General features: G+C 51.3%; 1 protein-coding gene across 1 annotated transcript in view; it reads right to left on the bottom strand.

The window, feature by feature from the left end:
* Window positions 1-1214: 1214 nt before the first annotated feature.
* The window catches only part of LOC138520543 (E3 ubiquitin-protein ligase TRIM11-like), a 119491-nt gene continuing 106091 nt past the window's right edge, over window positions 1215-14614 (bottom strand). Inside the window, exon 6 of the mRNA XM_069632887.1 lies at window positions 1215-1652. Within this exon, the coding sequence (XP_069488988.1) occupies window positions 1610-1652 (43 nt within the window). The 3' untranslated portion in view covers window positions 1215-1609. The remainder of the gene's footprint in view (window positions 1653-14614) is intronic.

The following is a 14614-nucleotide window of genomic DNA, read 5'->3' as shown; positions in this document are numbered from 1 at the left end:
TCAGAGAGAAACGACAAAGCGGTAAAGAGAGATAAGGATATATATATATATATATATATATATATATATATATATATATATATAGAGAGAGAGAGAGAGAGAGAGAGAGAGAGAGAGAGAGAGAGAGAGAGAGAGAGAGAGAGAGAGAGAGAGAGAGAGAGAGAGAGACACAAAAGAGCAACACAAACGTAGACCGAAACAGACATGGAGAGACAGGAACACACACAAGCACGTGCACACACACACACACACTCGCTCATTAAAAAAAGAAACAACGGCACAAAGCAATGGTGCAGTTTACAAACAAAGGAATTTCTTGCCATCAGAAGCTCAAGGGTCATGGGAAGTGCCTTATTTCTTGTTTTATTCCAAGGTAACATTATTTGTTGTATACACTGCCCGGGGTATTCTCTAGTCCTGTAAACCTGAGAAAGTGCTACAGAGGCAGGTGTGAGGAGGCTGGTGATGAGCCCAAGTGTGTAACCTTTGAGAGATCAAGTAAAAGTGAGCAATATGTGAGTACCATCTCACCAGCAACAGTGAGAAAGGAGCAGTGGTGAATCAAGCCTTAATCAGCTTTTTGATTCCTGAAAAAAACACTGCCTTTGACAAGAAACAAAACCACAATCATGTCTGTATGTATGTATGTATCCGGGTTAGAGGAGTGCTGATCTCTAAGAACTAGAAATCCAATACACACCCAGAAACCCCTCCCACACCCAAAAGAAGAATTCGGCCCCTAAATGCCCCCTCCTCTGGTGGCTTCACAAATAAAAGAGGCAGAAAAGAGAATTTCCCATGAGGAAATGACATCACAACTGAAATGTAACTATGCAACATTGAGAGGACACTGCAGCGACAATACTCACTGTATGTATTCAGCTTATCTCACTTCCTGTTCCCCACTCTCTTCCCCTCTCCACCCCCTCTTCCCTCATTTATCTTCACTGGCAAATTGTTCTAGTTGCTGTATTACTGGTTTGACTCATATTTTGTAATTGCTTCTACTGTTATTGTATTGTTGTTGTTATTATGTAAAGCGCTTTGGTGTAAAGCGCTATATAAACACAATAAACATAAACATATAATCAGGCTCAGAAAGATGTCGGCCATTTTAGACATTGCTTCTTTCACCCCATTCAAAACATGTCCCTGTTGCTGCTTATAGCTTTCAATATTATATAAAATGGATGAAACCATGTGATCGCTTATGTCCAATCAAAAGAGTATTTATTTATTGGCTGTTAATTGGTTTGTTTCAATTTCACATATTGGCATTAAACATCTAACATAGGAAAGCAGGGAAACATTAATCATTTTTAATAATTGTATATACCAGGGTAGAATAATAGTTAGAAGATGCTGAATTCGTCATCACCAGCTTCTTGTATACTGCAGGCTTCCCTCTCTCAATTATTGTGATCTTTTATTCATTGCCCCCAAATAATTCTCTATGAAATGGAAAGTCTGGTCTCCCTGAAGAGGGAACATGTGAAGTAAATGTCTTGGAGAATAGATTTGATCAGGACGCCATGTTTTCACTTTGATGGAGAACCTCCTCTCGCGGAATGGTAAGGCATGTTCTCCCGGGGTGGGGCACGCACCTCTGTCACCATGGACGCCAAGTTTCCTCATCCTGGAGGCCTTGTTCTCTGCAGAGGAATATCAAAGACAAAATGCACCCATTTTAGGATCAGTGAAGCAGTGGAAAGAACACATCCTTATACTTTCTTGCCTTCTTTTAGAATAGTTCACTTCTAGTTATGCACGTTAAGAAGAGCATTGCCTTAAAAATATAAATGTATGTTTCTTGTGAATGAGGATAGTCCGTGCTCTAATACTTTGATTATGCGCACTATGGAATTGCGTTCCAATCCATTCTAGGCAAAATGTATTGCAAATGTATTTCCTGCAACATCAGTATATCCAAGATTTTATAAGATACTTTGATAATCAAATCTCATTGGCCACCTGGATAACAGAGATGACGTCCCTAGCTTCTTTGGAACGATGAACCTACAGATATCCAGAACAAGGACTGTATTATAAATCAACATGAGGAAAATTCTTGCAAACTGCTTCCTCTGACGATTCTGCATGATCATTTGCATGGTTTTATAACATAATATGGGAACTTCAGCTAACTGTCTATTGAGACATAGACATAAAAGAAGTCTGAGAATATCATGTGACCTCTTCAGCCTATCTGGAATCCAGCTTGCCCGCTCTAGTGTAGGGGCTCAGACATTGAAATTGCCACAGGAAACGTTCATTTCATGAGCGTCACAGAATTGCGCACGGTGGAACGATGGAAAGAGAAAGAGGGACGTGGATTGACATGAGGAACAGTGATGCAGATATTGTTACTTGTAGCACGAGATGCAATGAGCACTGAGAAACCTGAAGGTGTCTCCCTCGCTAGTCCCCGGGATTCGTCATCCAGGTGGCCAGGACACGGCCATCGCCTCTGGATCCAGTTCTTGGGGGTGGACCAGCGAAGGAGGATCACCTGGATGGAGGGGTCCTCGGCGAGTGGGACACTGACGGGTGAAACGCGGTATCCCCCTTCATTTAACACCTTTTCCCCATCCTCTCACTAAGGACATTCCAAACCACTGCCCCCCACCCCTTTTTACTGCGAACACTCTTGCACAACATAACGCACAATGGACTAACACAAGAGCCGTTTACCTGACATGTCCCAATACCAGGGTCAGGCAAAGTCTGGCAATTGTTCAAAACCACACACACCTGACGGCCCTTTACCTTCCCCACAGGGATGCACAGTACGAGAGAGACAAACATGGCAGACAGCATATCGAGACAGCTACAACACAGCAGTTCAAAAGAAGGAGAAAAGTGACGGGAAGCGAGAGGGTGGTGAGGAGAGAAGTGACCTTGCCCTTTTTGGAGGAAAATTTGAGACCGCAAACAATAGCCAAAGTGTCCTGTTGCAGATGTCAACGGTACACAGGGCGAGCCTATGCAGATAAGGTGGAGGCGAGGAGACTCCCAGGCCTGTGGTACTGACCTTGACTCCAAAGAAGCTAAAAGCCCAGCAATTAAGCACAATCGATGAGTCAAGGGAAGAATCGATAAAAGCTGGGTTGTGTTGAGTGAAAATCGCAAAAGGGCACCTTTATGAAGCAGAAGTAATGAACAATGATTGAACTGTTGAAAGTATAAAGGGGAAAACCAGCTGCAGAGGGAGACTGACACCACTTGGGTGTCAACTAAAAAGACTCTGGTCGAGCCCCATATTGAGAAACTACAGAAACCAGAAGGCCATAGGAAGGCTGCCAAAGGAAGCAAAGTGGTCATACATGAGGGTCGAGCAAAAGCCCTGTAAAATCGAAGGACTTTGATCCGCAAGTTGGCTAAAAGTAGGGGAAGGGAATCCCACCCGGTGAATAAAAGAAAGGGACGTGAATCCCATGAACATATGAACTGTAACAAAGCGATAATACAAAAGGGGATCCGCCCAGACGAGGAGGACCCAGGGGTGAAACCTTCACCCGGATCGAGATTTGGAAACAAAATTTGAGAAATTAACTTTTTTGGTTTCATTGTTTGAACACTTCAGACCCAAAGGCAAGAGTCTTTCTGAGGAATCGAGACTCGGCCTAGACGTCTTGAGAACCGCCCTTGGAACTGCTGTCTCGTGCTGGTGAGGCCTGAGACTGTGCTGTGCTTCAAGCTCCCACCTTAACCCCGTGATAGAAACGTGGGGAAGGGAGACCCAAGCTATCGCAGCCTGATTTATTATTTGGAGAACACGTCTTTCTTTTCTGGAAGACTATCCCACACCCCCTTTTGTCATAGTTGTAAGGTTTGGCAATAGGTTTCTTAGTATAGGCCTTTTTTATTTGACTTGACATCACTGGGACGGCCTTATTTTCCATTTGATGGTCGACGCCTGTCCCATCTTAGATTTAGGTTTAGATTAGGAGTTTTTTCAACCCGCATACCATTTTTATTGTTCAATAAACAACCATGAACTGTACTCACTTGTGTCTGTCTTACTTTCGGTCACCATGAGTTTCTCACAGCACATTCACACGAGAATGGGGTGTTCACTCTGATGGTTACTCTTGTTCAGAGGAGAATTGCCTAGCATTCCGGTGCTGCACTGCCCTTGTGGGTGGGGCCAGACTGATATGCAATTGGACATGTATCCTCTGTGAGGAGTGTAGTAAGCTAAAACCTGGTTGTAGACCCCCCTGAGTGGAATATTATTTGCTACCTGTCTGCCTTCATAGACAGTTTTTAGAATTTCTGTATGAATAGGGTCTGGGAAAGAATCTAGTTGAGTTTGTACTTTATCCCAAAGGGACCTATTGTAACTGGAGAGCAGGGTTGCGTTAGAAATTTGCACCTGGTATGTGGCTGACGTTGCTACCTTTTTCCCTAATGCGTAAAGCTTTTTGCTCTCTTTTTCTGGGGGCGCTTCAGCAGAAGCTAATGGTGTCCCTGCTCTTTTGTGGGTGGTGGTAACCACTAAGGAGTCAGGTTTGAGATGGCCCTTGGTGTACAAAGGCTCAGAAGGTGCAGGCCGAAAAGTCTTTCCAATTCTGGGATTACGAGCCCTGGTAAGAGATGGTGTAACTAGAGAGGGCTGTATCCTTTTATTTAGTGACTAGTAAAGGTATACATTGACCTACTGCAGATTTCTCTTCGAGCATCTCGTCTACCAAGTCTTAATCTTGGGGGACGTCTTGTGTTTGTATCCTAAAGTGATCTGCTGCCCTTTTGAGCAGATCATTGTACAAGACTTGACCATGCACAGGAGAATCAGGTACTGGCTGATCTGCATCTGGAGGGGAGGGGATTAAGCATTGGTCATCAGCAGCATAATCATCCTCATCACAATATTGATCATCATCAGAGTCATTATTGCCTTGATCTACGTCAATGACTTTGTCATGTGTAGAAGTAGTAACATGGGGCTGTAAAAAAGAGCCTCCACCTGCCACCTGGAGGGCTCAGAGGGAGGCTCTCCTTGCAATCATTCTATTTGCACCCGGAGGACTCGGAGGGAGGCTCTCCTTGCAATCATTCTATTTGCACCTGGAGGACTCAGGGGGAGGCTCTCCTTGCATTAATTCTATTTGCACCTGGAGGACTCAGAGGGAGGCTCTCCTTGCATTCATTCTATTTGTACCTGGAGGACTCAGGGGGAGGCTCTCCTTGCATTCATTTCATGTGTACCTGGAGGACTCTGAGGGAGGCTCTCCTTGCATTCATTCTATTTGTTTCTCTGTAATTGGGTATTTCATCATCATCAAGTTTATTCGGAGTTGCATGTAAAAAAATCCATAAAACCATGACAAAAAACATACAAATACTACACCATAAAAGCACAGCATTGGGCATCACAAGGGGTCCAAAGAGCAGAAAAAGTAGCTAAATGACGTCCTTGGTGGGTGCATTAGAGGGTATTTCTTAGTTGGGGCAATGTATCAAGCAGTCGTTTCCTGTGACCGTAGGTACGTAAGTAGCGACCAGCCCACTTGGGGTGAGCTTGCCCATAACAAATAAGTTAGGGCAGGCTGGTATTGCACAACTCCGAGGTCCCTTAGTAAAGGTTGTATAAGCAGGCTTCCTGCTTTAACATATTCAGGGCAAAACAGAATCAGGTGCGCCAGGTCCTCATATGATGCTTTGCAGATTGGACAGGATCTATCTGCACCCCCCCCCCGGCTCATGCTGCCGCCACAGCCTTTAGGGGGATGCAGTTAAACCTCGCCCTTGTCACGAGGACCCTGTCCCTAGGAGACTCTGCCCATAGTAGATAATGCTGTACACCCGGGGACATAATAGTCATCAAGCCACGATGTATTGGCTTCATAGTTTCCCTGCTTTCCCTATCTCGGTGTACAGACTCTCGAAAGCAGACAGTCCAATGATGTATTTCTCCCATTCTCCCATGGAGAGCACACTGCTGGGTGGATACAGGTGTGTACAATTTAACCCAGCCAGCTGTTTCCTGATGTGAGCCAACCACGGGATCTTGGCACCCTGGTCCTTGATTATCAGATAGGTGATCAATTCTTGAGTCAGTGTCGCCCCGCCATTTCCCCATAGCCCGAGCCAGTGTAATACCAGCTGCCATTTCCCCATAGCCTGAGCCAGTGTAATACTGGCTGCCATTTCCCCATAGCCTGAGCCAGTGTAATACCGGCTGCCATTTCCCCATAGCCTGAGCCAGTGTAATACCGGCTGCCATTTCCCTATAGCCTGAGCCAGTGTAATACCGGCTGCCATTTCCCCATAGCCTGAGCCAGTGTAATACCGGCTGCACGGACATCATGTCACTAATTGATGTGCAGCCCAATTCTGTCCAAACTCCAAAATTAGGTGCAGAACTTGGCAGCACTAGGAGGTTTTTCATAAATTGATTCTCTAGGGTCTGGATAACATTTACACCGGAACGACCCCACAGCTCCATCCCAAATTTGGCTACCGAAACCACTTTTCCCTTGTACAGCTGGAGCATGGGGGTTATCGGTTTTGCCTTAAACAAAGACATTGCCCTTGAGACCCCACCCAGAGCCGCTTAAACTGCAAAGCTTGTTTATTCACATGAGCTGAGGGGTCCATGCAGGCAGAAAATCTGACACCCAAATAATCAAATTGGTCCAACCTGGGGATCACAGGAAACCTACAAAGCATGGCCCTGAAGTTGATCCTCCGTCTCCCCTTCCAGCATGACATCACCGCTGACTTGGCTGCATTCACCACCAGATCCAGGCCCTCCATGAAGGTGGCGTATTCTGTTAAGAGGGCCTGCAGAGCCCCTGGTGTATGGGCCATCAGAACGGAATCGTCCGCATACACCAAAACAGGTAAGGGCCGGTTACCCAGCCTTGGGACATCAGGGGTTGACCCCAAAATATGCTTATAGAGACCATTTATATACAAATAGAACAGGAGGGGCGCCAGCACACATCCCTGGCGCACCCCCAATTCAACTTTGAAGGAGCTTGTGCAGCGCCCACCAACGCTGCTCCTCACACAGGCTTGAGTGTTACCATGCAACCTCGCCAAAAAGTCCACCTGTGCCCCCGGGCAGTCCATCGACCGGAGAATATCCCACAGCTTTGTGCGGTTGACTTTGTCAAACACTGTGCTCAGGTCTGTGAATGCCAAATATATGGGCTCCTCCTTCAGATAGAGTGAGTGAGCCAGTACCAGGTAGAGATGAGTGAGTGAGCCAGTACCAGGTAGAGATGAGTGAGTGAGCCAATGCCAGGTAGAGATGAGTGAGTGAGCCAGTACCAGGTAGAGATGAGTGAGTGAGCCAGTGCCAGGTAGAGATGAGTGAGTGAGTGAGTGAGTGAGCCAGTACCAGGTAGAGATGAGTGAGTGAGCCAATGCCAGGTAGAGATGAGTGAGTGAGCCAGTACCAGGTAGAGATGAGTGAGGTATCAGGTAATATTATCCCCATATATATGGTTGCCGTATATAATATCGCCGGGAAAAGGTTGTGGCGAAATTATATGGGTGACCATATATATAGGGACAGGGGCAGCAGGGGTTGCGAGGGTGTCCCCCGCTCCCCATGAAGAAAAGAAACGGGTTTGGGGGTTGCAGGGGTGTCCCACGCATGTTCCATGTAATAATGTCCCCACAAAAAACGGCCATGTTTTTGCATGGCGATATTTTTGAGAGGACATTATTACATGGAACCATGAGTGAGTGAGCCAGTACCAGGTAGAGATGTGTGAGTGAGCCAGTACCAGTTATGAGTGAGTGAGCCAGTACCAGGTAGAGATGTGTGAGTGAGCGAGCCAGTACCAGGTAGAGATGAGTGAGTGAGCCAGTACCAGTTATGAGTGAGTGAGCCAGTACCAGGTAGAGATGAGTGAGTGAGCCAGGGCCAGGTAGAGATGAGTGAGTGAGTCAGTGCCAGGTAGAGATGAGTGAGTGAGCCAGTGCCAGGTAGAGATGAGTGAGTGAGCCAGTACCAGGTAGAGATGAGTGAGTGAGCCAGTGCCAGTTAGAGATGAGTGAGTGAGCCAGTGCAAGGTAGAGATGAGTGAGTGAGCCAGGGCCAGGTAGAGATGAGTGAGTGAGCCAGTGCCAGGTAGAGATGAGTGAGTGAGCCAGTGCCAGGTAGAGATGAGTGAGTGAGCCAGAGCCAGGTACAGGTGAGTAAGTGAGCCAGTGCCACGTAGAGATGGGTGAGTGAGCCAGTGCCAGGTAGAGATGAGTGAGTGAGCCAGTGCTAGGTAGAGATAAGTGAGTGAGCCAGTACCAGGTAGAGATGAGCCAGTACCAGGTAGAGATGAGTGAGTGAGCCAGTACCAGGTAGAGATGAGTGAGTGAGCTAGTACCAGGTAGAGGTGAGTGAGTGAGCCAGCGCCAGGTAGAGATGAGTGAGTGAGCCAGTGCCAGCAAGAGATGAGTGAGTGAGCCAGCACCAGGTAGAGATGAGTGAGTGAGCCAGCGCCAGATAGACATGAGTGAGTGAGCCAGTGCCAGCTAGAGATGAGTGAGTGAGTGAGCCAGCACCAGGTAGAGATCAGTGAGTGAGCCAGCGCCAGGTAGAGATGAGTGAGTGAGCCAGCGCCAGGTAGAGATGAGCGAGTGGGCCAGGTAGAGATGAGTGAGTGAGCCAGTACCAGGTAGAGATGAGTGAGTGAGCCAGTACCAGGTAGAGATGAGTGAGCGAGCCAGTGCTGTGAGTGAGCCAGTACCAGGTAGAGATGATTGAGTGAGCCAGTACCAGGTAGAGATGATTGAGTGAGCCAGTACCAGGTAGAGATGATTGAGTGAGCCAGTACCATGTAGAGATGAGTGAGTGAGACAGTACCAGGTAGAGATGAGTGAGCGAGCCAGTACCAGGTAGAGATGAGTGAGCGAGCCAGTACCAGGTAGAGATGAGTGAGTGAGCCAGTACCAGGTAGAGATGAGTGAGCGAGCCAGGGCCAGGTACAGATGAGTGAGTGAGCCAGTACCAGGTAGAGATGAGTGAGTGAGCCAGCACCAGGTAGAGATGAGTGAGTGAGCCAGTACCAGGTAGAGATGATTGAGTGAGCCAGTACCAGGTACAGATGAGTGAGTGAGCCAGCACCAGGTAGAGATGAGTGAGTGAGCCAGTACCAGGTACAGATGAGTGAGTGAGCCAGTACCAGGTAGAGATGAGTGAGTGAGCCAGTGCCAGTTAGAGATGAGTGAGTGAGCCAGTACCAGGTAGAGATGAGTGAGTGAGCCAGCGCCAGGTAGAGATGAGTGAGTGAGCCAGTGCCAGGTAGAGATGATTGAGTGGGCCAGTACCAGTTGGAGATGAGTGAGTGAGCCAGGGCCAGGTAGAGATGAGTGAGTGAGCCAGTACCAGGTAGAGATGAGTGAGTGAGCCAGTACCAGGTAGAGATGAGTGAGTGAGCCAGTACCAGGTAGAGATGAGTGAGTGAGCCAGTGCCAGGTAGAGATGAGTGAGCGAGCCAGTACCAGGTAGAGATGAGTGAGCGAGCCAGTGCCAGGTAGAGATGAGTGAGCGAGCCAGTACCAGGTAGAGATGAGTGAGCGAGCCAGTGCCAGGTAGAGATGAGTGAGCGAGCCAGTACCAGGTAGAGATGAGTGAGCGAGCCAGTACCAGGTAGAGATGAGTGAGTGAGCCAGTGCCAGGTAGAGATGAGTGAGAGAGCCAGTACCAGGTATAGATGATTGAGTGAGCCAGTGCCAGGTAGAGATGAGTGAGTGAGCCAGTACCAGGTAGAGATGAGTGAGTGAGCCAGGGCCAGGTACAGATGAGTGAGTGAGCCAGCACCAGGTAGAGATGAGTGAGTGAGCCAACATCAGGTAGAGATGAGTGAGTGAGCCAGTACCAGGTAGAGATGAGTGAGTGAGCCAGTACCAGGTAGAGATGATTGAGTGAGCCAGTACCAGGTACAGATGAGTGAGTGAGCCAGTACCAGGTAGAGATGAGTGAGTGAGCCAGTGCCAGGTAGAGATGATTGAGTGAGCCAGTGCCAGTTGGAGATGAGTGAGTGAGCCAGGGCCAGGTAGAGATGAGTGAGTGAGCCAGTACCAGGTAGAGATGAGTGAGTGAGCCAGTACCAGGTATAGATGATTGAGTGAGCCAGTACCAGGTAGATATGAGTGAGTGAGCCAGTACCAGGCAGAGATGAGTGAGTGAGCCAGTACCAGGTAGAGATGAGTGAGTGGACCAGTACCAGGTAGAGATGAATGAGTGAGACAGTACCAGTTAGAGATAAACAGGCCGATTCATGGAATAATTAGCGCGGCGCAAGTGGCCAAAAACATGCGATTCGCAGTGGAATAGCGAAAATCGCAGTGCAAGTGCGAAAATCGCACGAAAAGCAGCGCACATCGATCCATGGAAGGCCGTGCGCGAGAAAGTCATCTGATGTGCGCTAAAAAAGTGCGCGGCGCACGTTGGCGCAAAGGCCATCTAACGGCGTGCGCCAGGTCACAGCGAAAATCGCACAGGCCACAGCGAAAATCGCACATAGCGCGGCGCACACAACAAAAGTAGGCGGAACACGGGGCGTAACACTCGGAATGGGGAACAACTTGCCAAAATGTGGGCGTCACGGGGGAAGTACAGGGTGCAAGTGCGCGGAACGCCCACACGCTCGCCTACAACACGTATTCATGGAATCGAATAGGGCAAAAAAGCGCACGGTCAAACCAGCGCACAGGCACAAACACGACCGCCACAAGAAAGCAGGCGGTAGCGTCTCTGCGCCTGTAATAAATGTGCGCCAAAAGGTGCACCAACAAATAGCACCTATATACAGCTATGATGAATGTCCTATACTGTGGCCCTCCAGGACAAATGACGTGCAATGGGGTACCCACAAACACGGACACCCGCTGACTGAAAAATAACGTGTGTGTGTATTCCGGGGTGCGCGGGAACTTTCACACGCGATTTGGCAGGGTACGTGGATTTCAGGGGTGCGCGGGAAGTTCCACACGCGATTTGGCCGGGTACGTGCGCAGGAATTTCCACACGCGATTTGGCTGGGTACGTGGATCTCAGGGGTGCGCGGGAAGTCTCACACGTGATTTGGCAGGGTACGTGCATTTCAGGGGTGCGCGGGAAGTTCCACACGCGATTTGGCCGGGTACGTGCGCAGGAATTTCCACATGCGACTTGGCTGGGTACGTGGATCTCAGGGGTGCGCGGGAAGTCCCACACGCGATTTGGCAGGGTACGTGGATTTCAGGGGTGCGCAGGAAGATCCACACGCGATTTGGCCGGGTACGTGCGCGGGAATTTCCACACGCGATTTGGCTGGGTACGTGGATCTCAGGGGTGCGCGGGAAGTCTCACACGCGATTTGGAAGGGTACGTGGATTTCAGGGGGTGCGCGGGAAGTTCCACACGCGATTTGGCCGGGTACGTGCGTGGGAATGTCCACACGCAACTTGGCTGGGTACGTGGATCTCAGGGGTGCGCGGGAAGTTGCACACGCGATTTGGCATGGTATGTGGATTTCAGGGGTTTGCGGGAAGTCCCACACGGGATTTGGCTGGGTACGTGTATTTCAGGGGTACGTGGGAAATTCTACACGCGATTTGGCTGTGTGCTCCCAGGTATTCCCTGTACACCCTCCACGGCCCCTGCAGGCAGCCGACACCACAGGGGACTACCCTGCACACCTGCTCATGTCACCCAGCACCCCCACCCCCCAGCAGTGTGGGGCACCCTCCACCAGGCCCCCACTCATGTCCCCTATCACCCCCACCCCCCAGCATCCAGGGGTACCCTCCACCAGGCCCCCACTCATGGCCCCCTGCACCCCCACCCCCCAGCAGTGCAGGGCACCCTCCACCAGGCACCCACTCATGTCCAACTCATGTCCCCCTGCACCCCCACCCCCCAGCATCCAGGGGCACCCTCCACCAGGCCCCCACTCATGGCCCCTATCACCCCCACCCCCCAGCATCCAGGGGCACCCTCCACCAGGCCCCCACTCATGGCCCCCTGCACCCCCACCCCCCAGCAGTGCAGGGCACCCTCCACCAGGCCCCCACTCATGTCCCCTATCACCCCCACCCCCCAGCATCTAGGGGCACCCTCCACCAGGCCCCCACACATGTCCCCCTGCACCCCCACCCCCCAGCATCCCGGGGCACCCTCCACCAGGCCCCCACTCATGTCCCCTATCACCCCCACCCCCCAGCATCCAGGGGCACCCTCCACCAGGCCCTCACTCATGTCCAACTCATGTCTCCCACCACCCCCACCCCCCAGCAGTGTGGGGCACCCTCCACCAGGCCCCCACTCATGTCCCCTATCACCCCACCCCCCAGCATCCAGGGGCACCCTCCACCAGGCCCCCACTCATGTCCAACTCATGTCTCCCACCACCCCCACCCCCCAGCAGTGTGGGGCACCCTCCACCAGGCCCCCACTCATATCCCCTATCACCCCTACCCCCCAGCATCCAGGGGCACCCTCCACCAGGCCCCCACTCATGTCCCCTATCACCCCCACCCCCCAGCAGTGTGGGGCACCCTCCACCAGGCCCCCACTCATGTCCCCTATCACCCCCACCCCCCAGCATCCAGGGGCACCCTCCACCAGGCCCCCACTCATGTCCCCCTGCACCCCCACCCCCCAGCATCCAGAGGCACCCTCCACCAGGCCCCCACTCATGTCCAACTCATGTCTCCCACCACCCCCACCCCCCAGCAGTGCAGAGGCACCCTCCACCAGGCCCCCACTCATGGCCCCTATCACCCCCACCCCCCAGCAGTGCAGGGCACCCTCCACCAGGCCCCCACTCATGTCCAACTCATGTCTCCCACCACCCCCACCCCCCAGCAGTGTGGGGCACCCTCCACCAGGCCCCCACTTATGTCCCCCTGCACCCAGGTCCTCACAATCCCCAATCATGTGTGTTATGGTCAGCCTCCACAGCCAAAAGGCCCTACCAAGTAACCCATTCACCCACATGGAAATGGAAATTACATGTTACACCCCCAATGTTCATAAAGCAAATGAACCCATGTCCGTCACACACAATGGTTGCAATTGAATGGGAAAACACCCAAGATGACATGCATGAAACCAATGAGATGATACCACACAGTGAAGTATGAAAACAAAATTGTATTAAAAAAAATTGAATGCAAATGAAATGAAACAAACTACAATGGCAATGAAAAAAAGATAAGCTGCATGTCCGTCCAAAAAAATCAAAACTACAAATCCAAATCCAAAAAAATGTTGTCCAAAGTCACATTAAAAATCAAATCAATCCGAGAGAGAAAAATAAATGCAAAGACCATTGCTCCATGGTGAATAAATAAAAAAATTAAAAAAAACAATCCAATGAAGAACTATGTACAAAACATCCAAGGGTCCATGAGCCCAACTGAACAAAGGAAACCTACAAAAAACCCTAACTAAAATGCAACTATATACAAAAAGTGGAGCAGTGTCCGTCGACTCCAAATCATAAGAAGAAACAAAGGAAACCTAAAACTAAAGAACTATATACAAAGGCGGCGGGCAAGTCCAGCGGCTGACTCCGTGGTGTTCCGGGCCAGGGCATCATCAAACTCCTCATCTATGTCCCGGAGGCGGTCCTGTTCCATGGCCCCGAGGGTCCACAGGGACGACGCCATCTGCTCCTCCAACCCCCTGCGGATTGCCTCGAGGCACTCGGCCCGCCTCAGGGCCCTCCGCATGGAGTTCTCCGCCCTGACCATCGTGAGCCGCGCCTATTCCGCCCGCCGCCGCTCCGCACCTATCTGCTGGCCCAACCGCAGCCACACGGAAGACACTTCCCGTCCTGGGTCCTCCTGCCCTCCGGCTGATGCCTGCCCCTCCGATGTTGATGGCCCCGAGCCATGATGCCTCCCACGTTGACTCTGCTGCTGCCTCCGACGCAACTGCCTCTGCCAGCACGACGGCATCCAGGCTGATGGAATCCACCGACGCTGTCGTGCACGTGCCCTGCCTGATGATGCCGGCACAACCTCCATCTGCTGGGGTACAGTTGCTGTGGTGTCCACCCCTGCTGGACATCCGACTCGCGACTGTGGCAGGGATAGGATCCCCACCGAGCTGGCTGCATTGGTCAGGGCAGGTCCACAGGGGCCCCTGGTGGCATCTGGGCCGGAAGACGGAAAGGAGAACGACCGGCGTATAGCCTCCACAGAGGAGGAGAGGGCCGCCAGATTGGCCGACACATGCAGGAAACCCCCGAACATGGAAGATCCCAATTGGGCCACGTCGGCAGGGTGCTCTTCGTGACGACGTGCGTGCTCCTCCCGGGAAGCACGCACGTCATCACGAATTGCACCCGTGCGCATCGCGACCCCAATCAGGACCTTCTCCATACGGCCACGGGTCCCCTCGTCCACAGGTGGAGGGGAGTCAGGTGACATGGACATCCCCTCTACCTGCGGACGGGCCTGGGACGGGGCATCCCTGCTGGTGCATGGTGGTGCACTCACAGGGTCAGGGACAGCGACATGCACAGGCCCCTCCACGGTGACCTGTGCTGCCTCCTGCCCCTGCCCCTGGACTGCACCACTTGCACCAGCAGGGATGCCCCCACCAGGCCCCATGTGTGCCTCAGTGGCGGCCTCCTCCTCCGCTGCGGAAACCACCAACCTGGATGGCTCC

Source organism: Ambystoma mexicanum, chromosome 13 (assembly GCF_040938575.1).
Source record: "Ambystoma mexicanum isolate Mex_15411 chromosome 13, UKY_AmexF1_1, whole genome shotgun sequence".
NCBI classification, from domain to species: domain Eukaryota; kingdom Metazoa; phylum Chordata; class Amphibia; order Caudata; family Ambystomatidae; genus Ambystoma; species Ambystoma mexicanum.
The sequence above is the reverse complement of the archived record's forward strand: the minus strand, read 5'-3'. Positions and strand labels throughout refer to the sequence as shown.